We start from the raw sequence: 25,470 nt of genomic DNA, 5'->3' as shown, positions 1-25,470 counted from the left end.
CCAACTGTGCATTACTGACAATTCCATCCCTTCCTAGTTCACTTCATCCAACCTAACACACTTACGTCACTCATAGGTCAGAAAATCATGCCATTTGTTCCATCATCAGGTAATACAGTTACACCGAACAAAATAAAGTACAATACTTAAGGGGGTGAGAGGTTACTGACCCCATATTAAAGCCATAAATTGCATAACATTAATACTGTATACTAAATACAGCTCAGTAGCCTGACTGCCTTTTTTAATGACCACAATGTAAATACAGTACTGTACAGAGAAATACAGTACAGTACCTATACAACATATTAATATCGTCTCCAGTACAATTGCATTGAACAAAACTTATGACCTATACATTGAATTAATATCTTTGTTCAATGCAAATATACTAGAAAATATATTCTTTAACACATCGAATTGAGTACAGTACAGGCACCCCCCCTTTTTATGATAGGGTTGCGTTCCAGAAAACCATAAGTAAATCGCGAGTTTTTTAACATGGGTTTCAATAGGATACGTTCCTGGCCTGTCCAACACAGACATGTAACAAAGAAAAATGATCCTACACTAATTAATAATTAAAAAAAATATATCAACGCATTAATATTGATAAGCATGGTCATCATCATGTCCCCTCTGCAGCTAAGGGAACTCCTGTTGATGGAGTGGTGACATCAATCTGACTCCAGGACAGTCAGCAGGATGCTTGCTTGCCATTTTCCAAGTTACAGAGTTACATAGATCACTTCAGTCACCAAAACAGAGCAAATTTGAAAGAAAATACTTTTCTCTCACTAATAACGGCAAAGTATCACAGCGACCACAAGGTTACGCAACGATTCATAACAATAGCATTTGTTACATAAGCGAGGGCAGATGTGATCATGCTGAAACAAACAGCAGGACTGTTGTTTGCATGGTGGCCATGAGGTGGTGCACGGGGAGGTGAAGCTGCTCGGGAAATGCAGAAGCAGTTTCTGCGTGTATCAGCAAACTTGGATTTGACAAGTGAAGGGAAAAATGTGGTTCCTCAGTGTTTACATTCCGGGACAGAGAGTTTAGCCTTACGATAACTATCATTAATGTTGACTTTGTCTAAAGTAAATCTCAAGAGGTGTTAAAACCTAATTAACTTTAACGAGTACTATTGTAAAACAGATGATCATAAATCGGATGATACTCGTATGTTAATATCCCCTCCAACATATTTCGTTAAAAAAAAATTATAAAAGCTTCTTTCGATGTTTTTCAAGGTTTATAATTATTTCTGACATATCATTTTTTTTTACTCATATTCTGTTGTTAAAAACACTCAAAAGCTTAATTTAATGGTTTTATATTTTGTTTATTCAAAAAAATCTCCAAAAGTTTTTTATATTATCTAATTCAATAAATAGTGTTTTGTGAGTTTTAAGTGAAGTACAGCACAGTACCAAGTACAGTATGTAAGAAAAATATCATAAAAAATAACCCCCACAAATAACATTAGGAGGTTGCTGCTTGACTGAGATACTGTACTGTATGTTAGAAAACACTCCACCTAACCTTCCGGAAGGTACAGTACAGCATCTGCAACTCACCATAATTTCATCTGATATCTTACCTGAATTCCTGCAACTTCTAAATAATATTATTTTTTTCACCTTATTCACATTGCAAATAGCTCAGTACAGCAGCAAATGAAAAAGAATGCAAGTACAATGAAAATACAGGTCAATGAATTAGAGTGTTGGTGGCACAGCAGTAACATGCTTGCCTCTCATCATTATATTCTGGGTTCAAGTACCCAAGTCGGATATGAAAAAGGTGTTATCCAGAGTGACCCTGCTAATATCGCAGGTTTTCTCCGGGTACTCCAGTTTCGTCCCGTACTAACACTGGACAATAAAGGTCATGACAACAAACAGATCGAGTGCCAGAATTTGCCAAGATGCTGACATGTGATTGAAATGATAAATAATAATAATAATAATCACCAATGCCATACTACAGAACTCATGGACAATACAAACACTGCATGTTAATTTTGTCTCCTGAATGATTCCTGCCAGCTCTAAGAATACAGTAGTCTTATAATTTCTCAGTTTCTTACATTAAAAGTAGTCTCTCCGTTAGCCGGAATCTTTGAACCCCGGAACTCTCAAATAGCCTGAATTTTTTTTTTTTTTTTTTTTTATTCTGAGAAATTCTGGGTACATTATCTGAACAAATTTCCGAGAGATTGCATCAGCGCATTTCCAGAAAATTCTGAGAAAATCTCTTTTTTGGGCATTCGAACGAATTTCAAAAGATTGCATCATGTTTCCAATGCAGGGACATTTGTGCAGGGCGCATGGGTGGGTAGGCTCATTAGACTCAAAATCTTGCATCTTAGTTCATTGTCTTCTGCCATTGTACAAGCTCGTTCGCAAGTACTGTACATTACTGTACCAGCATATAATCAGCCAATAATACAGTTCCATATACTGTACTCTACATTCAGTAAATGTGAAAGTACCATATGTACAGTTAAGTACTGTACATAACAGAATTGACAGTGGATGCCTACTGTAGGCTAGTGTGTAGAGGGTGTATGTACAGTATACAGTGTGTGTGTGTACAATCCCTTCTTCATGGAGGAACAGGAGAGAGGCAGTTAGCAACAGGAGATGGTACAAGACAAACGCAGGCCATCCTGTATCATATCACCATTTGGCCTGCCTGCATAACAAGCTCAAGATGACAGCCTCTGCTGGAAAGTACTGTACAGTAGTATATTTTGTTCACTTACAATATACTGCATGTGTAAATTGGTGTTTGCATAAATAAATAGAGCTGTGTGTTTGTCCAACTGCAGTAAAGTCGCTCCATAAAAGATGCATAGTTTAGGCTTGCAGAAATCTTTCACTGGTGTCTGGAAAAATCCCAGGGATGTACCATTTTTTCCGGGAACAAGAAAATTTTTCCATACCCAGAAATCTCTCAAACCCCCAACCGCTATGCACTAATTATTCAGACTAACGGGAGAATACTGTACTGTAATGCATTATCATATACACTAGCATACTGGATTTGATGAGTAATTACAGATGAGAAGAGAAATTATTGCTTGGAGGTAGAAGCCTCAATAAGTAAGACCGTTTCATTTCAAGTAAGTGTTTTCTATTTTTTACTTATAAAATAATTTTTTTAATCATAAGTGAAGTGTCGTACCATTTATGGGATAAATATGTCAAAAAATAACCCCAACTAATAACATAAGTCTTATGGTAACTTTGACAAGGTAGCAGTATGACTGAGATATTTCCCAGAACACAATGTTTTTTACCCCAAATTTCCCCAAAATATAGCTAGAGCACCTTTACTGATACTGGGTGGGAGAGCATGGTGCATGGTTTCTGCCGCCCAAACTGTGACATATTCAGAACGTGTGTAAGTGAATTTCTCAAAGCGTTGCTGGAATTTTGTCAAAATTTTCAAGACACATATACTGTACTGTAGTTGATTTTGCAATGTGTGGTTACATATTAGGCAGAGTTTGTACTGGTATATATATATATATATATATATATATATATATATATATATATATATATATATATATATATATATATATATATATATATATATATATATATATATGTATACAGTATATTTTTGGAGGTAACCTAACTTCAATGGAAACTGATTTGTTAGAAAATGCAACTACAGGGAACCAATCCTTAATCAATTTTTTTTAGATCCAGTTTTCATTCTTTTTTACTACCTATACTTGAATACTGCCCACAATTCAGCTATCCCACACAAGTACAGTTATGGATATTGGCCATAAAACAATGATGATGGTCCTAACTTTTCAGACTCTGAACCCAACAGCAGCCTTAAACCGTTGGACAAGATATCCCATGTATGAAGTTTGTTCCCTTAAGGGAATTCCAATTTTGAACATAAAATAATTATTTCTTATATTCTACACAAGATTTTCATCAAATTTCATTCCATCAAACATAATACCCGAGCACCCTGTCACTTCTGGAAATATGTTAAACAAAGAGAATGATGCATAGGTAGCCTGTAAATGAACCAAGTTGTAACACAGCTCAGCTCAGTACCAAAGACTGTTTCTGTCAAACACAAACAGTGGGATGGTCTTCCACCGAGTGTCTTTGCTCAAGATATTGCTTAGTTTAACAAAGGGAATTAAGAACAGTTCTTAAGGATAATTAACCCGATAACTGCGATATACATTCTCGAATGATAAGCGGAGGAGTGTGACATACACTCTGGAATTCAGAGCATCTCGAATGCAGCGCACGAAAAATTTTATATCTCGCAGGGTCAAGTACGGGAAGTTTACACTAGCCAGTTGTCCCTCTGGGTAATTCTCCTGCTGATGACGCAGTCATATCTCAGTCACTATGGAGTCAAGACGTGTGTCCTCGCCCCTCCAGCCCCAAACCCACTGACTTTGCAAATTCACCACGGCCAAACTAAGTTAAGTGATGGACTCATATTTGGTTTCCATCTTCTTCTACATACAGTACTATCCTTTTAACCAAGAATTAAAATGATGTTCGGGGGAAAATCGATATACAGTACCGTATGTGTTTGTATATATATATTTCTTTCCACGCACTTGGGGGTTTATCGGCGAATCACTCTACCGCAGTTATCGGGTTAACGTGATTTTCTGACTTTCTTCTTCAGGATGTACTGGGCAGGTTGGAGTTAGTTCTCATTTCAGGTTAATGATATTTTTATGCTTGATATTTAGTGGTACACTTAATATTATTACATTGTAATAATAATGATCAATATATCTGTAATAATAATTTTTTATGTTTTTCTCATGAGGCATTTATGCACAACCTCCAACCCATGTACAGTTATAGGAAAGGCATGAGGCCCCTTATGTGCTTCACTCACCTTTCACACACAATTTAAATTTTTTTTAGAGAACATGTGGTAGTTTTCAGAACCTTTATAGGGAGAAAGACAAATAAAACCTACAAAATAAAATCTCCAACAAAACCCTTATTAATACATGATATTAATATTTCAATAATGAGGTAAGTCTCTAAATAATGGTTTAATTGAGATATGAAGTAATGCATACAGTATGCAGTACGTGCGTACTGTATATTTGGTAAAGGAGCATTGTGCTATCTGCGACCATATCTGGTCCCTATCCCGCGAGAACAATAAGGACTTGATGTACATTAAAAAAGTAGGTGTGCAGACGTATACAGTATTCAGGGTACTATACTCACAACCTAACATGCAAAGCTGTGACAAAAATCTCATTGCACTTGGAGAAGGATTATATTAGGAGTACCAGCACAAAGTCTAAAAAATACTCATTGGGCAGTCTATGAAAAAAGACTTGCTTATGTAAGGAAGGACAGACAGTATACATCCCTATATCCCACTATAAGTAAGAGGACCTAACAGGTAATAAGTGAAAAAAACTAATATAATGAAGAAAATTAATTCTATTACAAGTTTTCACTATGCTGTACACTAAAATAAACAAAATAGTTTTCATACAAAATATTTCATGAGACAAAATACAAAGCCCAAATAAAGAATATACTGTAACTACCCCTCGATTTACATAATTGACGTGTTCGTGAAGTTGTACACGTAACACGAAAAGATTTTTCCCATGCAGCAGATATATACGTGTTATAAATTGAGGATGTGTTCCAAAGCATTCACTGAAAATCACTTGTCTTTATGAACTTAACGATTATTTATATCCATAATTATGTGTACCAAAACCATAAAACATTGAATTTCACTTCTTAAGTGGTAGCTTTTCACTGCCTCTTGCTATCTGAACCACTTTTATCACTACTTATACACTTACTTCTCATTTTTTATAACAGTTATGAAGTTTGAAAGCAATATAAAAATGTTCCACAAGCAAATGCAGTTGTGAAACAAAGTCTGACTGAACAATCTACTGTCAAGCTTCCCAAAGCTTCAGATACACATCTCTCTCATCCCCACACTGCAAGATTCACTAAGCACATTGTGTTGGTGGTTGCAGTAACTGAGAAAGCATGAGAAAATTTTCAGTGATTTTTCTGGTTCACAGTTCAATATAAAATCCCAATAAGGCGAATTCACACAAGTCGAAAGCGTGCATTTCGACGGTTAACTGTATTACCAAGACCATGGAAACGAAATCAGTAGAGTTCTTCTATTAAACAATCACAACACACCAGCAAGATCATGCCATCACCTGGAACACCACCCAAACTTAACTAAAAGAACTGAAGATGACTATTTTTTGTGCTCATGGAAACTTATAAATGATCTGAGGTCTACTTAATGCATATCACAGGAATATTAATGATTGTGTAGGCACAAAGCCATCGACTCAAAAGTGGATGTATATAAACAATAAATAATGTATACAAGTATTTATATATTATTGATAATATGTTCCTTGTGAACACCTGATAATGAAGACAGACCATAGTAAGAAAGTACAAACACAGTTGAGGAATTTATCACAGGTTCACAACGTGCAAATTTTCCCTATGAAGTCTATCCCTGCCTAAGTCTTTTATACATTTCAGATGTAGCTTTCTTACTTCACTTCACCTTGCCACAGTAGCACATCCACATCTTGCTTCATTATGCATCCACATCCCTGACATACAGCAATCCATTTACTCATTTTATCCCTCATAAATGTTTTACCTCAGGTACAGTTGTAGAGAATGAAGTAAAGCTAATGGAATGGAAGAGTGTAAATCCTGAACAGGTAAACTGGACAATTTCTGAGAATATTTGTATGAGGAATGGCAACTGGAAAATCAGTTACAGTATATTAAACATACATGTAATAAAGGATCATCTAGGCAATGTTCAACCAATATCAGACTAAAGAGAAGATTCACACAAGATAATAAAAAAGTTTAGTAATAGACATTCATAAGATTCCTCGTTACTCTTCCCTCCAAGTTTAAGTACAAACAAGATTTAGTCTAAGAAAACTTCATGCTTGATAGTACAAAACAGGACCAGCCAGAGGGACATTTTTTTGTGGGTGGGTCATTAATATAACCCAAACCAGTATACCTTATCAGGTAACTATGACTAAACCACAAACAGGCATGGAAAACGACCATACAACAATGATGATGAGTTTAACTTATCATACCATCACCTGTCTGAAACTGCCTCATATATTGCCTTTATCACCCTCATAGCTAAGGCCATTCTGAGCCCCTATACCTTGCTTTAGTTGACACTGAATCCGTGTGTCTCATCGTCACTGGGACACCACTGGATGTTCCACTTACTAAAATTTGTTCCTTTGGCATCCTGGCTGATACTTACTGACATTCCCTTGGCCACCAGCACTGACTATAACAAGTCACACTAGTAATGCCTTGAACAGCTGCATCATGATTACCACCACCTTGGTTGAACAGCTGCACCAGGACAAACACCACTTTAGTTGAACAGCTGCACCATGACTAACACCCCCTAGGTTGAACAGCTGCACCAGGACAAACACTACCTTGGTTAAACAGCTGCACCAGGACTAACACCCCCTGGGTTGAACAGCTGCACCATGACTAACACCACTTTGGTTGAACAGCTGCACCATGACTAACACCACCTTGGTTGAACAGCTGCACCATGACTAACACCACCTTGGTTGAACAGCTGCACCATGACTTACACCACCTTTGTTGAACAGCTGCACCATCACTTACTCCACCTTGGTTGAATGGCTGCACCATGACTACCACCACCTTGACAGGCCACAGCCAGTTAGAATTACCATTAGCAACCTAACTGGAAGTAGAAGACAAGTCCATAACCTGGACATGAACACCTGCAATAACATAGGTCTGACTCAGGTCACTCAAAGAGCATCATAATAATTAGCACATCACAGAGACTGCAGCAATGGGCCAGGTGGCTTTACCAAACGTACTTACATCTGAGTAGCTGTCAACATCTGAATCACATACCTTAAGGAAAGTTTCCCTCTCTCCCCCCTCGCCTTCTTCTTCACCTTTGCACATTTTGTCTTCAGTTCCTGGTGTTATCTCCACCATGTCTTCCATTTCCACCTACCAGAAAATTAATATGACACCATCAGTACTTTATGACAAGTGCCGTGAGCTGGGAATTATTACTTACCGGTACCTATCCCATGTTAACTATTTCCAGGTGATCTTAATTCATTACTACAAATAAATACCCAAATACCATCTGGCATTACAAAACCTCAACACCACACACACACTACACACCACTCCTCACATCAATCCCCCAATACCACCTCCCAATCCATAACCTGACATCCAACACACTACATTTTAACTACCCTGTCCTTCACCAGCAACAAAAATAACATTACACCACTTTTCCCAAGTCTCATCAGCTCTTATAATTTACCCTATTCTCAATTTTTTTTTTATTTCTTATTCCTGTCATCCGTCTTCTTAAGAAATGTGACACCATTCAATCTTTATTACTATGCAATAATCAGCCTAATATCTTGCTACTTTAAGAATTAACAACTAAACAAGAAACACACACACAGTAACTTAAAAAGATAAAAAATTGGGTAAAAACAATTGAGTGACAACATTAGGTGGCAAAAGCAGTTCAGTTGGAATTATAACAACGGAAATATCAAATCAAATAAATATGTTTAATGAAAAAAAAGAAGACATGACATATACCTCGTCAATAGCAGCATCCTGGACAAGTGGTGTCAGGTCAACCTTAGTGTAGCTTATGGGGGTATTCTCCCAAGATGCTATGATGCGCTCTATATGCTCCCCTGGGTGATTGTGTGTGTTGCGCTGAAGACATACACTTTGATCTGCCTCCAACTCTCCAATATACACCTGACAAATTCAATAAATATTAAATACTTGAATCTCTTATTAGCTGTTAGTAAGCAAACTTAGTCAAATGTGTCATCAAGTATATCTAAAGCCATGGCTCTTGATAATAAAGACTCTGTGTAAGTACATGTGAAGAATCCAAAACATGAGTCAGACCCACGTTTCTAATATACTGTAACTTTGAGATTCTGATATAAAAAAACTAGCAGTAATCAAACGTAAAAGAATAATAAGATCATATAATACAATAGTTTGGATTACTTCCCCAGCAAGTTTGCACTACTGTACTACCAACAACTTGGTTTGAAAGCCCATTTCCATCATCATCTGGAGAACCACAGTAAGCCAATACATGAGACATCATTACTGGAGCAGACCATTAAAAGATAAAAAAAGGGGAGGGAGAAACAATAAACATTAATACTGTACTGTATTTCTTTCTATGTATTAAGTGTTTTAAAAAATCTGCTAAATGAACAACTCAGATGATGGGAAATATATACAGTACATATTCTTTTCTAAAATCATTAGATGCAATAATATGTAGAATAATTCACTTGATTATATAAAACCTAGGCTTATGAAGTCCATGAATGTCAGAATATTTAATATTATTATTAGTCGTAGACAGAAGTATTAGCAATAGTATAAATATTTTAATATCAGTAATATTTAGCTAAACTTTGTTCATTCCTTCCCTCATTTACCATCAGTAGACTAAGTGGGGTTCAGGTCCCAAAGCAACTTTATTATTCAATCTTCAATTTCCTTATAAGCAGAAGTAACTACGTATAAGAATAAATTTCTGATTGCTGGTAAGTATAATTATGTTTTTTGGTTTTTTGGTTTTTTTGGGGGGGGGAGGGGGGGGAGGAGTCTGGTGGCTTGCCCTCTAAACCCTGTTATCACTAAACCTCATCTAATCCATACTGTGAAGAATTCCACACTTACCACAAATCCTTGTTTTTTAGAGTAGCTGACAATCTCAGAGAAATGACTAATTTTATTATTCACACAATCCACGATGATGAAGGGGAAGAAGCCATCATCTACTTGTTTCTTGAAGGACTTCACCAGAGATGAACGGTAGCTTTCCTCTAGTTCTGCTTCATATTCGTACTCCATAATCTGGCAAGTGAACCAATAGTTATCATGTATTATCCTCACGCTTATAATAATTTTGTGATTCTCAAAATATTATGGATTAGGATTAAACTGCAGTGTGATCCATGCAGTACAGCATATTCTTATGCAATGAGAGATTGGCAAGATTTGGTCAAAGATGAATCAGCAGGTAAAATTAAACTCTACTAAACCAAAGAAGAATCACTAGTAATATAGTGACTCCTGGAAATGCCTTAGCTTCAATATCCTTTGAAGCATATAAGGAGAATGGCAACCCCATAATGAATGGGTTGGCATGGGTTGAGATAAACAGTTACTCTACCCAAACAATGACGTGATCTCTGTACATACCATCCCATACTCATATTCCTAGCTTTCTTTGTTATGCATCACTAATAATATACCTATTAATTAATAAGGCTCTGCTTTAAGGAGTACAATACTATAAAATTTGCATTGTCATCTTATCCTACTTCAGTACACTAAAAATAACCTAATTATTCATACCTTAGTCTTAACTTTCCTTCCTGTGTCTGTGTCAAGGGTCATCTTCTCTGTTTCCACCATGAAATAATCATCAAGAGTCAGGATGCGTGGTGGACTGCCTCCATTCTCTACTTCGCAATCCTGAAAATAAAACTCTGTGATACAATACATATTTTTTCTTGCTGTAAAAAAAGAAAAGAAGTCATTACAGTATATAAAATCTCTCTAACAGAGAGGCCTCCCCTTTCATTTCATTGAAATACAAAATGGTGAGAGTAACTTTTTTTTTTCACCTGGTATATCTTGCAGCACATATGGTGCCAACACCAAACTACAAAACCTGCCAATTTCACTATTTTCTGCACTGAACATACACAAGGACACTTCAAAACTCCTTTGAAAAAATCAAGAGCTCAAATCTTAATTTCCTTTGAAAATATGAAATTTCTCATAAATAAAATTTAAACTCACATTACAATGTAAGGAAAATTTAACTCCAAAATCAATTGGTAAACTATTATTAATTTACAACATGCCAACTACAGTATTGTACTACTGTAATTCCTTCTCTCCCTTCAGTAACTTACATCACACAAACAATCAATCTCCAATAAAACCCCACACTTGTTACAATTTCTTCTACTCCATCAATCAATTCAGCGCAGAAGTCTGTGTTCTACCCTCCCAGTTCCCCCAAACTTTAAGACTTCAAAAATTTAATTTCAACCACCAGAACTATGTTTGCATTTTTCGAAAAAAATTCAAATTCTCTAATAAAATAACTATGGTATATCACAAACAACCTGCCACAGTTAATAACTTCACATACTTTTATCATCTTGGCCATGGTGGTCTTGCCTGAGCCAGGTGGTCCACGCAGGACTATGGCTATTTTTGGGGGGCGCATGAATCGTCCTGGAGTGGAGACTAAATCATCGATGGTAACAACCTCCCCGGGTACCTCTGGTTCCTCAGGTATGAGTGGGGTAGGAGGCTCAGGAGTATCTCTGGAGGGGGCTGTCATTGGTCCCAGTCTGTGAGGATAATGAAAAATTCATGAGCTAATAAATATTTCAGGTACGTACTGTTTTGTGAAATCTTAACGGTGAACCAAAACTGCATCTGTCATGTGCCTATAAATACTCATACTGCATTTTTCCTGGCTCTATTTTATGAACCTGGCACCCCCACCCACTCACTCCTTCCCATTTCTTTGCCTCTGATCTCCCTAAGTCTTCTAAAACACTGATCTATCACACTGTGCATGCAATATTAAGGCACTGATTTTTACCTATATCCTCACCAGCTAGGCACTAACTGTTGTTACTACTATTCTCATGTCCAGCTACTAATGTAATGATATGTATCTTACGTCCTTACAAACCACACAATGACCCATCCTCATGTTAATCTCTTACTTTCTTTCCCTCCACTACTCTGTGGCTCACATCACTCACTGTACCACTCTCAAACACATCCACTTATAAATAATTAGAACAATGCAGTTCCTTCATTCCACCTCCATTCAAACTACCATTTAATTTTTTTCCTATCTCTTATATTTATTTAATTTCATCATGTTTATTTCCATTAAGTATTAATTTTCTCCAAGTATGCACTGTTTGTGAAGATAATGGTCAGAAGATCTGGTGCTCCACTGTCCAGCCCGCAAACGCAGCCTCAAAGGAGCTGGATAATTGTAAATGGATCTTGCAAGAGAGATACAAGAAAAAAAATTGACTTTCTAATGTGAGAGCTGCTGAATGTTTCAGGAAATTTGAGTAGCCCCCAAAAATAAAAGCATGCAACAATGAGGATGACCATTCACTCTGTCAACTGAAATAAAGTGGTGAGCCGAAGCCAGTTTCATAATGGGGTGGAACCGGCCAGTATACCATGGTGAGTGCTGATTGGTGGTCACCGATTATAATGAAAACTTCAGTAATACCTCACCTGGAAGATGGCATTGGCCTCAATGGTGAGCGGTCTCTCTCTTGATTGCCAGCTGGCCTTGATTGCCAGCCTGGTCTGTGCTCAAGTGCTGATGGAGGAGGTCCACGTAAATCTTCTCGGCCCATTCTATGATTACGGTCTCTACTTGTCTGGTCATGGGTGTCATGCCCCTGTTTGTAAACACATAGAAAAGTAAGTCAAGATACAGCACTGAACTAAAGTTACAGTTCTATACAGACTTTACCATAAAGTATCATGTGGAAGCAGAACACAGACATCCCTTACTTAACATTGCTTCACTCATCATAGTTTTATTTAATCGATAAATTGGAGAAAATATTCATAGAACTTAATCAATGATTCACTTTTACATAGTCCCAATAACTCCCAAACTCCCCATTTTGCCACTAAAGCTTAATATGCTGCCTCTTCATTTATCTCCAGCAAGTGTTGCAAATGTATTTTCTTCATTATATGCACATTTATTACTGTATATTTTTTATTCAGTTCTAGGGTGAATTTTTTTCCCCCCTCAAACATAAATTTATAACAAGGGAATTGCGGGAAAACTTTTCATGTAATGTAGTTCTTTCTTGAAATGCATCTTGAAATTACATTACACAAGGTAATGTAAAGAGGGAATAAAATATGTTGAGCTATACCACAAAAACCCTGAAGCAAAGTCCTATAACTGTAAGGTCAGAAATATGCTGTACAGGTCTCTTTGTTGTGAATACTAAAAACTATGTGCAAAGTTTAATAAAAAATCAACCAAGATTGAAAGGTACTAAAATATTAGTTATCATGACCTATTGCTGAATTGCTTCAGTACTCATCAAGGTGTATGCAAGAAAAGTTTCATGGCTGCTCAATGGCATTTGAGAAACGTTAGCTCATATGTATGCATGGACTTATGCACAGACATGGCTACACAATATGCCCCTCACACATTTTATATATAGCTAAAAATTCAAATATAGCCTTGATAAGTTATTCACATTCTTCATTAATGTATAACCCTGTTTACAGTCGGTATAAACAACTGTCTTCTACCCATACATTTTACTCTTGTAAACAATTATAAGAGGTACTGTACTGAGTCAGTGAAAAATACTGTCATAAATGTTGTGACACATTGTCAGCCCATATACAGTACATTTCAGACTCTTCAACTTCTTCATGGAACAATGGAACTATCCACTGCCATGACCTGGTACAGTACTGTAATGGGATTTACCTAGACTGAAAAAAAAAAAATAAAACTTTGCCGATGTTGATTACAGGTCCCTCCTACAGCTCCATTTCACCTGCTTAATGGTGGTAACCTAACCCAATACCCAAAATTCCCTCATTCACAACCTAAAAACAAATAAAATTAAGGTCACATAACTGTTTTCTGTACAACTTTCTTATAATATGGTCATGAATATTGTAATCATCTATGCACCAACATATCAAAGACTATTTCACCTAATATATTTACACTATCATTAGTACTGTTTTTACCTACTACAGAATACTTTTATGGCTATATTAAAACCCACCACATTAAAATTAAATCAAACAGTTAATAAACACAAATGAAGCCGAGGCACAAACCTGCATCTGGGAGTTAAATGGTGAACTAGAGTTTGGAAACGGCTTCATACCTAGAAAGGAATTTATACCAATTAAAAGAGAGTAAGAGGCAGGACTCAAGTAATGGACTTGGTTTATGATTATTATCACTTCTGAATGAATGTCCAAATACTAATTTATCAAGGTGTAAGGAATAAAAAGTTCAATAAGACAGAAATTCCAATATTATTACCCTTGTATATATTTTTTCTTAACCATAATATTTAATTCAAACCTTTTGGAAAATTTTGACAGGTTTGTAGTCATTGTTAAATACCACCTGGAGAAAAAAATCTTCAAACCGCCACAATCATTCTGTATAACACCCAGACATGTGTTATTTTTAGAGCAGTAATAGAGGTTCAAAGTTGGCATGATGCTGTTTTTGAGACATGTGTGTGTGTGTGTGCTTTTCAGTGTAATGAAGTTGTTTATTGTTTATCTGTGGAACTAAAAAGTGGTATCGCACTAACTTTGAACTCTTGACATGACCCTTACCATAAAATAAAAAATATAAATCAGCTATGTAATGGAGATATCTCCCTAATATATGAATTTTTCTGCATCTATAAGTTCAGGGAATCAATACTGCACACATTATTTTGCTAACTCTGAATCCCTTAAAAACGAAAAGGTGTTACTTGTGGCAGGTATCGTTGGTTACTACAGGTTAACCACATTTCTATTTTACAAATTTATGTTTTATGAAAGATTTTAGCATTTTCAACTTTAAATTTAATATTATTATTTTTTTTTTTAATTCTCAATTCACGAGATGAGAGTACAGTAAAGGTACTCCTCGACTTACAACAACCCAGACATGCGACCGCCGTGGTCGTATAAAATATTTTTCAAATTACGTATTTTCTAGTACCGACGTTAGTGATCGCGCTGTGTACTGACAAAATTTGCGTTTGTAATTCCCTTTAAAATGGCTGGCAAGCGTAAAAGTGAGAGTTCTCTTGGTGCTGAGAAAAAAAAGAGACAACCATTTTAGAATTTCCATGTATTATTTTCGCCTTTTCGACTTACGACCTGGTCATCGGGACGGAGCCCCGTCGTAAGTCGAGGAGAGACTGTTGTAGTGGACGTCTCCTACACTGTATATAAATGAGGAGAAATTGGATAACCAGCATCTGGCTCAGTGACTGTGTGTGTGGGGGTGTGAGTGATGAGTCAACTTATTTTGAAATGAGTGAAGAGAATGTTATATAGTGATTATAGGAGAATTATGAGACTGAATGCTTATCTGTAGACTTAATAACATTGAGTGTTATAAAATAATTATGTAAGTTAGTGTACAGGTATTTGCAGAAAATATGGTTTATCACATGATAGTATCTACTTTATGTGTACTGTAATTATCCATTTTACAGAAGTCTCTTGGTCTCAAGTAGAACCTCTCCCTTTCTTCCATCCTTCACTCCCAACATTTAACATGATCTGTATATTTTGTGACTGTCCACTATTATACTCTAACACACAATTCCACTGTCATAAATTACTATCTCATACAAAAAAGACAATACGTCAACTTACCCGAAGTATTTCCACCATGTGCATAATCAACAACTGCTGGCTGATCCACTGACGGCTTGTTCTGGTCATAAGGTTCCCGGCTGTGTGGTTCCTCAGACCCTCGGCCATAAGGATCTCTCCTGTCCCTCTCGTAACGATCACGAGAGTCCATGTTGTAGTCTGGATCATTCCTGTCGTATGAACTCCTGGAGGAATAAGCATCTTGGTAATAAGGATCTCGGCCATATGGATCTCTGTCATAACCCATCCGGTCTAAGTGATCCCTTGAAGTCCTGTTGTACTCATCGCCATAATAACGTTCGTCCCACTTATAATGATCGTCTCCCCTTCTGTTGTTGTAATAATCCCATCGCTGTCGGTAATAATCATCGCCGTACCATTCATCGCCATATTGACCGTCCGTGCGTCTTTCAGAGTAACGAGGATCATCTCGTGGGTAGTCCCAGAGAGTACCTCTGCGGTCATCTGGATATTGTGAATCAAATCCAAATCGGTCACGTCTCTGTTCATCATTAAACCTGAAGAACAACAAGAAACAAGAAATATTAGCTATGAGAAATTACATGAACTCGCTTCTTTATTTACTCCCTTTGACAACAAACTTATTTATTTACACATTTCACAAGATAAAGTAAGTATTAATTTGGAAGTACAGTACATTAATAAAGATGTATAAACAATATATTTTTTAGATGCCACAAGGGAGAACAAGAAAGGTTACAAAAAACAAAACATTACTAATAAAAGACAGAAAACACTCACCTTGCCATTTCATGAGCAAAACTCTCTGAGAGGCCATAAGACGAAGACAGGCGTCCACGGTCCGCATCCCAGTTGTCTCTGTCATGTGACTGTGAAGAACAAAAGCACATTTATATGCATGAAAAATAAATCATGAACAATTTTCATCCAAGCATTTATTAATCCTGGTATTTAATCTACTGTATAAGGCTTCTTCCACAACACTCTAGTATGTACTTCTCATTACCCTTAATATAAAATGAACTGATATATGATTTAGTGAGGAAATTCTAGATAAGTTTCCTATTCTCTTAATAAAAACTTCAATTCTTACACTTGTTCCATGCTATAATCTTCCCGGGTGATCCATTAAATAAAAAAGTACATATTTCTATACTGTACTGTATTGTATTTCCCATTCACTTGGCATTAAATAACTGTCTTTTCTTAATTTTACTGAATATGCAGGTATGTATGATGGACAGGAAATAATTATTATGAAAATCTATGGTATACATTAGGTTTAGTGATGGAGCAGACCAATGAAGAATATGGGTACAGGTAACAAATAAACAGTTTGTAATTAATAATATGCATAAATTTTTAACTAATTATTTAGTTACTCTTGTTTGAAATAATATTCTTTACAAAGGGAAAATGTTCTCAAGTCCATTAATTTGATTCAAAACATTTTCAAAACGTTTATCCTTTTAAAAATAACAGTATTAACCTTGCCTCTGAGATCCCCATTTATAGTTCCATTTTGCCTGGTTACATGTTATTCCCTACTTGTAACTTATATTAACAGTTCCTCATACACTCTCACCTCCTCAGTCTATCTTTTATAATCTTACATTGAGTCCAGGTTGTCCTAATTTAAACAGTTTTCACAAGAACCAAATTCACAACTACGGTATGTGATTTATTTTTTAACGCACAAATTTTGCTTATACCAAGCTAAGATTTCCAGGTATACAGATGTGCATAATGTTTTTCATCTTCCCTGTATGTAACGCAATAAACGCATCATGAAAAAACATCTTGAACACTACGTCCCACAAGTACACCACCAGAGTGCAAGCCCTTACTCATACATTGTTCCCAGAATCCCTGGGCTTTAAAGGGTCTTTGTCCATACCCTTACCTGTTCACTAGCAGGTCAATATGAAAGCCTGGTTAACAGCATAAGTTTTGAGGAGTGTTTTGTGAACTGATAAACATAGGAAAAAACTGGGTACAGAAAAATGTGACGTATGCCTTCATGGTATGCATCTGAATGACTGGAAGAGAGCAAGATCTGTTGCAGCTGAAAATAAAAAGTATTGGAATGTTTCAAAAGCTGCTTTACTTCTAGTATACCCAGGTTGTATACCCATAGTCTACATCCCCTATACACACACATGCACCACAAAGACATGGGTTGTTCTGTCTGTCCCTCTTTATACAAAAATATATCCACTTCAATATCAAGAAGCCATAAAATGTCCCAAGTTGTATATAACACAAGCTACAATAATTTCATGGAACAAATGTCCCTAGCTCCCTCCTCCAGCAAGGCTAAAATTGTTAGTCATCTCCCCCTACTTTTGTCAGCACCCTCCTCCTATACTGTAGGTTGCTGAAAAAAAAAATTATTCACATTATTTCTTGTCATCTATTTATACTGTACTTACTGCTGTAGCTTCCCCATAAACTACCCAACAACATGTGTCCCCAAGAAATCTGGGTTTTTCCTACACTATACAATGAATTACCACAAAGTAATACCTGTCTATCTCTTTTAGCATCCTGCCACCTTGGCCCAGTCTGTGTATCACCCCCATGGTGTCCAAAGTCATCTCTCACTGATTCTCCAAACTCAGGTCTCTGTGGATCGCCAAAACTTCGTCTTGGTGGGCCTCCATAATCTGGTCGATCAGAATCACCAAATCCTTGTCGTGGAGGACCACCAAAATCTGATCTGGGTGGACCATTGAAACCTGGCCTTGGTGGACCCCCAAAATCTGGCCTTGGTGGACCCCCAAAATCTGGCCTTGGTGGACCACTAAAACCTGGTCTTGGTGGATTCTCAGCATCAAACCTTGGTGTACCCTGTAAATCTTGCTTTGGTTGTCTTCCAAGACCTGGCTTTTGGGCTTCATTAATATCCTGTGATAAAAAGACGCTTGATAATTAGAATGAAAATTAATTAAAAAGACAACAAACTTATTCTTGATGAGAGCTTCAAAGATGTGACGAATGGAGAGACAGACAGAAACTCTGATACATTTATTAACATGAAAGTTATCTACATAAGCTATTCAGATACTGGGATTGCCCTCGACATGATAAAGGGATAAACATCAAAGATTTTAAATATCCTTTATCCTAACTCATTTTCATGTACAGGGTAGAGCCTAAAATGTAAAAGAAATGTTATATGAGAGTTTACTATATCACCTGGACATCTTAGGCCAGTAGGAGAAAACTTGCAAAGAGAGAAATTATTGGACAATAAATATAATACCTAATTGCAACACAAACAGATGATTCCTGCTTTTGTGCAAACACAGTGTTTGAGTAACATACTCATGCACATCACCTTTCAATTTGAGTAAAAACATTTACAAGGCAATGTAAACCAACAACAAATGGTATAAGTAAATGTTTCAAAGACTTGTGAAACACAAATGTGCAGATTAGAGTAATGATGAAAATATTCAGACAAGTCAGTGGGCAATACATTAACAAATCACAAACTGAAAATCCACAGACTGGGCAGCAATTAATGTACTTAATATTATTATATCTTTAATGTACAAAATCATGTTAACATTAAGCAAAGATGGGGAGTGTGGTTTGGTAAGGACGTGACTGATCAAAGCTGATGTTACACATCATGCTGCCCCTGTCCTTTTGTATCATGTACAGTAAAGCTAATGATAATTTTCACTATCTGTTGTACCTGCAGTTCTACTTTACATTAAACTATAACCAGAGTAGTAGCAGTAGGCTTAATTTTTCCTTGATATCTTTCTCAGTACAAAGAGTAAAATACCTGAAGTGTAAATACTGTACATTTTTGTGATTTGTTGCACAAAACTGCACAAATTACAGCCCACAAATAGAAATTAGGGTCTGAATTGATTCACTGTGGTATTTCAAAGTTGCAAACAGTGGATACCACAGAAGTTGAGTGTTATATACTGTATTAGAACACAAAATTTTATACAAATAAAATAATCCAAGAACCACTGATACTACAAGTGACAGTAATCACACAAACACTCCACAACTCACCCCAGGCTTTTCATTCAGCTGGGAGCTGTCTGTTTTTCCTTCTTCAGTTTTAACCCCTCCCTCTTCACCCTCAGCTTCTTTACGTTCACTATCTTCCTCATCGTCATACCAATCTCCTGGAAGTGTAAATTTTTCATGCTTTTGTGGGGGTACCCCTATTGGTCCAATCTTCAGTGGCACGGCTCCAAGTTTAACATCTGTAAGTAACAACCACATACGGAGTAGACTACATCACTTAGTCAATAGACCCTGATTACAAAAGGCTTTCATTCCTGAAAACCTTTCATAAATACATATTTTTTTTTGTACATCATAGCACATATTCCCATAGACTCCCATTATAAAAATTCAGGGTTTTCACATAGGAGATTTTTTTTTCTCATAACTATGAAGTTTCATAAATCAAATCCTTGTAAATATGGGCCTGCCCGTATATAATAATACAGTAATAATTACAATAATAATAATAATAATGTTAATACAGTGGTCCCTCAGTTTACGAACACAATTCGTTCCACAGAGTCTTCGTTAACCGGAAATTTTCGTTAACCGAATCCATTGTTTCAATGGGATATTGGGTAATTGGTTCCACCTCACAGAAAAGTACATACAAAGTAAAAAAAAAAAATGCAGTAAAGTACACTTATTTTGAGGTGTGTATGTAGAAGGTTCCTGGTTGATGATGATGATGGGAATTACAAGTGGGAGTGGAGGAGAAGGGAGAAGAGAAGGAAGTGGGGATGGAGAAGGGAGAAGAGAAGGAAGAGGGGATGGAGGAGAAATCACCTTTCAGGGGACCCATGCTTGATGCAATAATTTCACCAATAAAATTTTAAGTTCACTAGGTGTAATTCAAGATTATTTTATTTAAATCAACACTGCACTGTGCTATATATTATCAATATGTTAACTAAATTTCTAAATGACCAATAATTTCAATGTAAAAATGCAAAAATATTCAAGAGAACAACAAATCATGTTCACTCCACTGTCAACAAAGCCAAACCAATGGGCGCACAAAAAACTAGTTCCCTGTACAGTGAACCCCCACTTTACGCGGTTAATTCAACCCACAGGGTACCGCGGAAAGTGAGAAACGCGTAAAGTGAAAAACATAACATATGGGATTAATTAAAATAGAGACCAGGCCGACCCCCAAACTCCACTTTTTCAGACACAATACCTACGTTGTAGTAAAAATAACTTCTTAATTTTATGATGGTATGCACACACAATTAATAATTAAGAGAAATATCAATAATATTAGGTTTTTTAACACTTACATTAGTATAAAAGATGGCTGGGCACACGGGGATGGGGGGTTGGTTCCGAGGCAGAGGGCAGATTATTGACCCTCACTTGTATCACTATCCACCACAGAGGCTTGCAGGGCCTCTTTGTCAAACCCCTCAAAGTCCATATCCTCACTATAATTATCACTATCACTGACTTGGGCCAGCTGTGGGGGTGGCGGGTGAAGAACTCGGTAATGTTTTGATGACTGGGCGACCTTGTGAGCACCCTGCTCGCACCGCTTAGACAACATGGCGGATGGCGGGAGAGGGCGGAAGAGATGGCGGGAGGTTTGGATCCAAAAATGGCGCGGCTCGCCAGCCGCTCTCCGCGTAAAGGGGTACACGCACCGCGGAATGTGAGCATTCCGGTTTCGGCAGGGTACCGCGTAAACGTGGAAACGCGGAATGTGGGACCGCGTAAAGCGAGGGTTGACTGTACTGCATATATTATCAATATGTTAACTAAATTTTAAAATGACTAATAATTTTAATATAAAAAATGCAAAAATGTTAAAGAGCACAACTTTCTTGATATTTGCTCCACTGGAAACAAATGTAAACATGGAACATATTACTGAATTGGCAGACAAGCCCATCAGCTGATGCTCACAACAAAACGTGTTGTTCGTAAGGATTTCGTTAATCGAAGTTTTGTTCGTTACCCGATTGAAGATCCTTATGGGAGGTAATTCGTTAACAGAAATTTTGTTAATCGAACCGTTCGTTAACCGAGGGACCACTGTAATAATAATGGCTGGTCTTTTGTTTCTCAAAAGCACCAGTTCTTCTAATGAATTCATTAGCATTTGAAAAACTACTAAGTCAAAGACTTGAGAATAAAAAGAAATACTGTACTGCACTACAGTACAGTACTGTACAATGAAAGATCACAAAAAGTGACAGTTCAACTTATATCATTCATATTATACTAAGCTTTTATTCAATAAATTATAGTTGGAAAGCGGTGTTCATTATTCATTAACCACATCATTTATCAATTACAAACATCCAGGATGTAGATGTTCGATGAGATGAGGAAATAAATGATCAGTACTGGAATGAAGATTCTGTACATGTAAGAATTATTGAGGAGAGTGCACAGCTGATGACACAACAGGTAGTTTTTGGTGAAGACATGAAGAATACAGTACAAGACAGGGATACGCTGCCATATTACATTCAACTTACCAATCTTTTCATCCTCCTGGTCATGGAACACAGTCTTTGTACCTGGATCCTTCGTCTCTTTACTTTTTTCTTTTCCTTTCTCATCCTTTGGTGGTTCCTCAGTGAGATCCAACCCAGGAATCCCAGCAGATCCTTGAACACCCACCCCAAAACCTTGCTGATCTTGTGCTCTCTGTCTGTCATCTGCCAATAATAAAAATATGTTCATTTGTTAAAATCATCCACATTCCCCCCTCCCTCCATCACTGAATATCACATCAAATAAAATATTCAAACATAGGTTTGAGAATCATTCTACTGTACATGATTCAGACACTTATCTATAATGCCACACTTGAGAAAGAGACAACCACTGAGAGTTCAGCTGCAGCACCACTCTCTCTCTCTCCATCATATTTAGGAAATTTTCAAAGACTTAGATCTATTCACATCAACCCAAGATTCCAGTACCTTGTAAGTCATCTAAGAAATGAAAGCACATGTCTGAACAAACAACTTAGTGCTGGCTAGGTTAGGTTAGGTTGAGCTGCCACAGAACAGACCTTAACATTGATTTGTCATTGGTATCATTAAGTTATGCCTTACTATACTACAGGAGCTGCAAAAATCCCAAAACTGCATAAAGCTCTTTTTCCAGACAAGAAAAACTGTAGCTCTTAATGGAATACTGAAATTTCTCAGCTGGAAAACCAACCAACCCAGTTCAAGCCTCTAAATGGAGACTTAGCACTGAAATTCAGACAGACGAAACCATAAAGTTTTCTAAATTTGCTAAGAAATTCCTATATCTTTCCCAATTTGCTGGGAAATCTGCTCAACTCTGACTGATGTTAATCTTTGGTTATCATAGCTATGCTTCCTCAGGCAGACCCAGAACAGGCCAATTATCTAAATACCCGTATATAAAATATTAAGGACAGACCATTCCTTTTCTATGCACTAAGCCTAACATGCCAAATGACTACTTGAAGATTCTCAAAAGGAACTGACTAACAATTGCAACTTTTTCACAAACTAAATGTCAGGAACTTATAAAAACTCCAATGAACAGGAAACTTCATTTCAGATAACACCCACTCAGTTAACAGAGATACACCAAAGACTCACCTTAAGCTCCATCTCACCTGGTAAATAGTAATCATCCTTAACTTGGCACCAGGAACATATATTTTAACCACTACAAGAAAATATTACCTGTACACAATTCCCCTGAGGCCTTTACTAAACAAAACAGTCTGGAAGTCAACTGATACCTTATCTCTGAATAGGATTCTAAGGCAACATCCAGCCAAATAATCCCTTGGGTTTTCAGAATCTCTGAACCTCAGTACCAGATGTTCTGTTTGGCTTTTTTTTATCTTCAACTGTAAACTTTTCAGGCATTAATTTTAAGGACCACTGGGTCCGAGTCTAAACCCCTCTATAAAAGGGTAGATAGTTGCCAACTGAGAAATTCCTATTCACTGTCATCAAACAACTCCACTCAACCACCAACAAAGATGGAAGTAAAGCAGATGATATTGTTCAAACTGGTGTTTCTGTGGCTAATTTCATGGTGTTATTTCTGTATCAATGCATTAATTTTCATTGTTTTAGTTCTAATTGTCTTCACAGCATACTGTACATTTTACCAGAATTATATTTAATTAAGTTACTATGATTGCCAACTCAGGTGTCTGTATTATTACCTCTATTCCAACCAGGTGCTCCTTCACTCCTGTTACGATTATTCTCACAGTTGTCCATCCAGTCAAAGCCCCGGCCACCACCTCGTCCTCTACCTCTGCCACGATCTGCCAATAATCATGCACCAATGATAAAGCAAACACCCTTCATTACTGGGTATTCCACAAGAAGTTTTCATCAATTAATTTAATAGTTTGAAAATAACTACTCAATGGCTTAAAAGAATTAAACAATCATATTTACTGGTATTTTAAGCACGTTTAAAGGTTAAATAATTTAAACTTCAAAACTTCTGCTATAGGGTAAATGGGAGGTCACATTTAACATGATTACCCCTATTCTTTAAGAATGAACTGATAAAGAATCATACATTTATAAATCACTTGAAGAATTAATGAAAGCAGTTAAACGTGTGTAGAAATACCCAGACAGTATTTCATCTATTACACGATATGGGTAATAATTGAGCTATGCTCAGATCTCTAAACTACTTATGTAATGCACATTTAGAATTTTTCTATCATTTATGGTTCAAATTTATTTTCCATGTACAGTAATCAGGATTCAAAGCTGTGACCCGTGTATAGCTCGGTAAATCAAACTCTCCATTGTTATTTAAACTCTATATTGACAACAAATGAAAAACAACATATGATGGTGCACATAAATTTTTCACTGTAAACATGGAAATTAAGGCCACAATCACAATACAGTTTTGCAATGGGATAAATCACACAATAATGACTATTCAAATAACAATTCACACTGTATGGAATCCATGCTGCCACTGTACACTGTCAAGTTGGCATTCACTGTCGGGCTTTACACTGTACTGAATCCAAGCTGCTCTTGTGGAGTTGAGAGGACATCCACTGTGGTGCTGCTACAACCCAGATCTCGCCAGCACACCAGGGGCTTACACTAACACTCACTGTCATGGGTAATGTTAATTGGGGAGCCAGTGCTGACAGACACTGATTTTGGTAATGTCTCAGCATTTTCTTAGCTGGATCCACTGATTAGTTTCACTATCTGGTGACGTGCTTGACTAAGTGGTGGTGTCAATGGGTGATACACTAGACTCTGCTATTTTAGCTACTTAACCCTTTCATTGCTCTAAGCCATAATCGTGGTGTGACATTGGATAGTTGTCAAAGCCACAATCGTGGCTAATTTTTTAATCCTCATATGTGGTTACTTTAAGCTACTGCACCATTATTAATGTGAATACAGGCAGTATATTTATTGTTTAGGTATCCCGGCATATTTATTAAAAAGTTACCAAGAGAAACAGGTAAATCTAATGACTTTTATTTTTTGATGATTTGGGTAAAATAAATGTGATTGGGGCAGCACCTACCACAGAAGTAATGCACAGTGAAAGGGTTACAAGTCTAATGGAGTCACATGAGGTAAGCAGAGATTGACCATTTTACAGGGGGTTCTGCACAACACTGCTCCTGCCCGTGTTGACAACCATCTGGCTTTGCTCCACATTGAGTTCTCACATGAACTTGGGTATACTTAGCCAAAGATTTAAGCCCCCAAAACTGGTTCACTGAGTCCTATACACTGTGGACCCAAACCCTAACAGCAGCTAGCTCATCAACTCATGGGTTAAGTGAAAATGCTACTGAAGTTAGGTGAAGTGAGGTAAAATCAGGTTAAACTTCATATCAGTTCAGGGTACATCA

At 36.9% G+C, this 25,470-nt stretch overlaps 1 protein-coding gene across 3 annotated transcripts in view; it reads right to left on the bottom strand.

Annotated features, from left to right (window-relative positions):
* The window catches only part of LOC121860411 (hornerin-like), a 66,636-nt gene that overhangs the window by 18,541 nt on the left and 22,625 nt on the right, over positions 1-25,470 (bottom strand). For 2 of the 3 annotated variants that reach the window (XM_042357555.1, XM_042357556.1), the window contains exons 9-21: positions 23,779-23,883; positions 22,091-22,273; positions 19,608-19,804; positions 18,096-18,476; positions 16,350-16,438; positions 15,588-16,105; positions 14,031-14,080; positions 12,432-12,601; positions 11,308-11,512; positions 10,500-10,619; positions 9,819-9,995; positions 8,700-8,867; positions 7,980-8,081 (exon numbers count right to left, since the gene is read on the bottom strand). In XM_042357555.1, the coding sequence (XP_042213489.1) occupies positions 7,980-8,081; positions 8,700-8,867; positions 9,819-9,995; positions 10,500-10,619; positions 11,308-11,512; positions 12,432-12,601; positions 14,031-14,080; positions 15,588-16,105; positions 16,350-16,438; positions 18,096-18,476; positions 19,608-19,804; positions 22,091-22,273; positions 23,779-23,883 (2,465 nt within the window). The remainder of the gene's footprint in view (positions 1-7,979; positions 8,082-8,699; positions 8,868-9,818; positions 9,996-10,499; positions 10,620-11,307; positions 11,513-12,431; positions 12,602-14,030; positions 14,081-15,587; positions 16,106-16,349; positions 16,439-18,095; positions 18,477-19,607; positions 19,805-22,090; positions 22,274-23,778; positions 23,884-25,470) is intronic. The other variant, XM_042357557.1, reaches the window with a different exon arrangement.

The sequence above is a fragment of the Homarus americanus genome, unplaced genomic scaffold, assembly GCF_018991925.1.
Source record: "Homarus americanus isolate GMGI-L3 unplaced genomic scaffold, GMGI_Hamer_2.0 scaffold28051, whole genome shotgun sequence".
NCBI lineage: Eukaryota > Metazoa > Arthropoda > Malacostraca > Decapoda > Nephropidae > Homarus > Homarus americanus.
The sequence above is the reverse complement of the archived record's forward strand: the minus strand, read 5'-3'. Positions and strand labels throughout refer to the sequence as shown.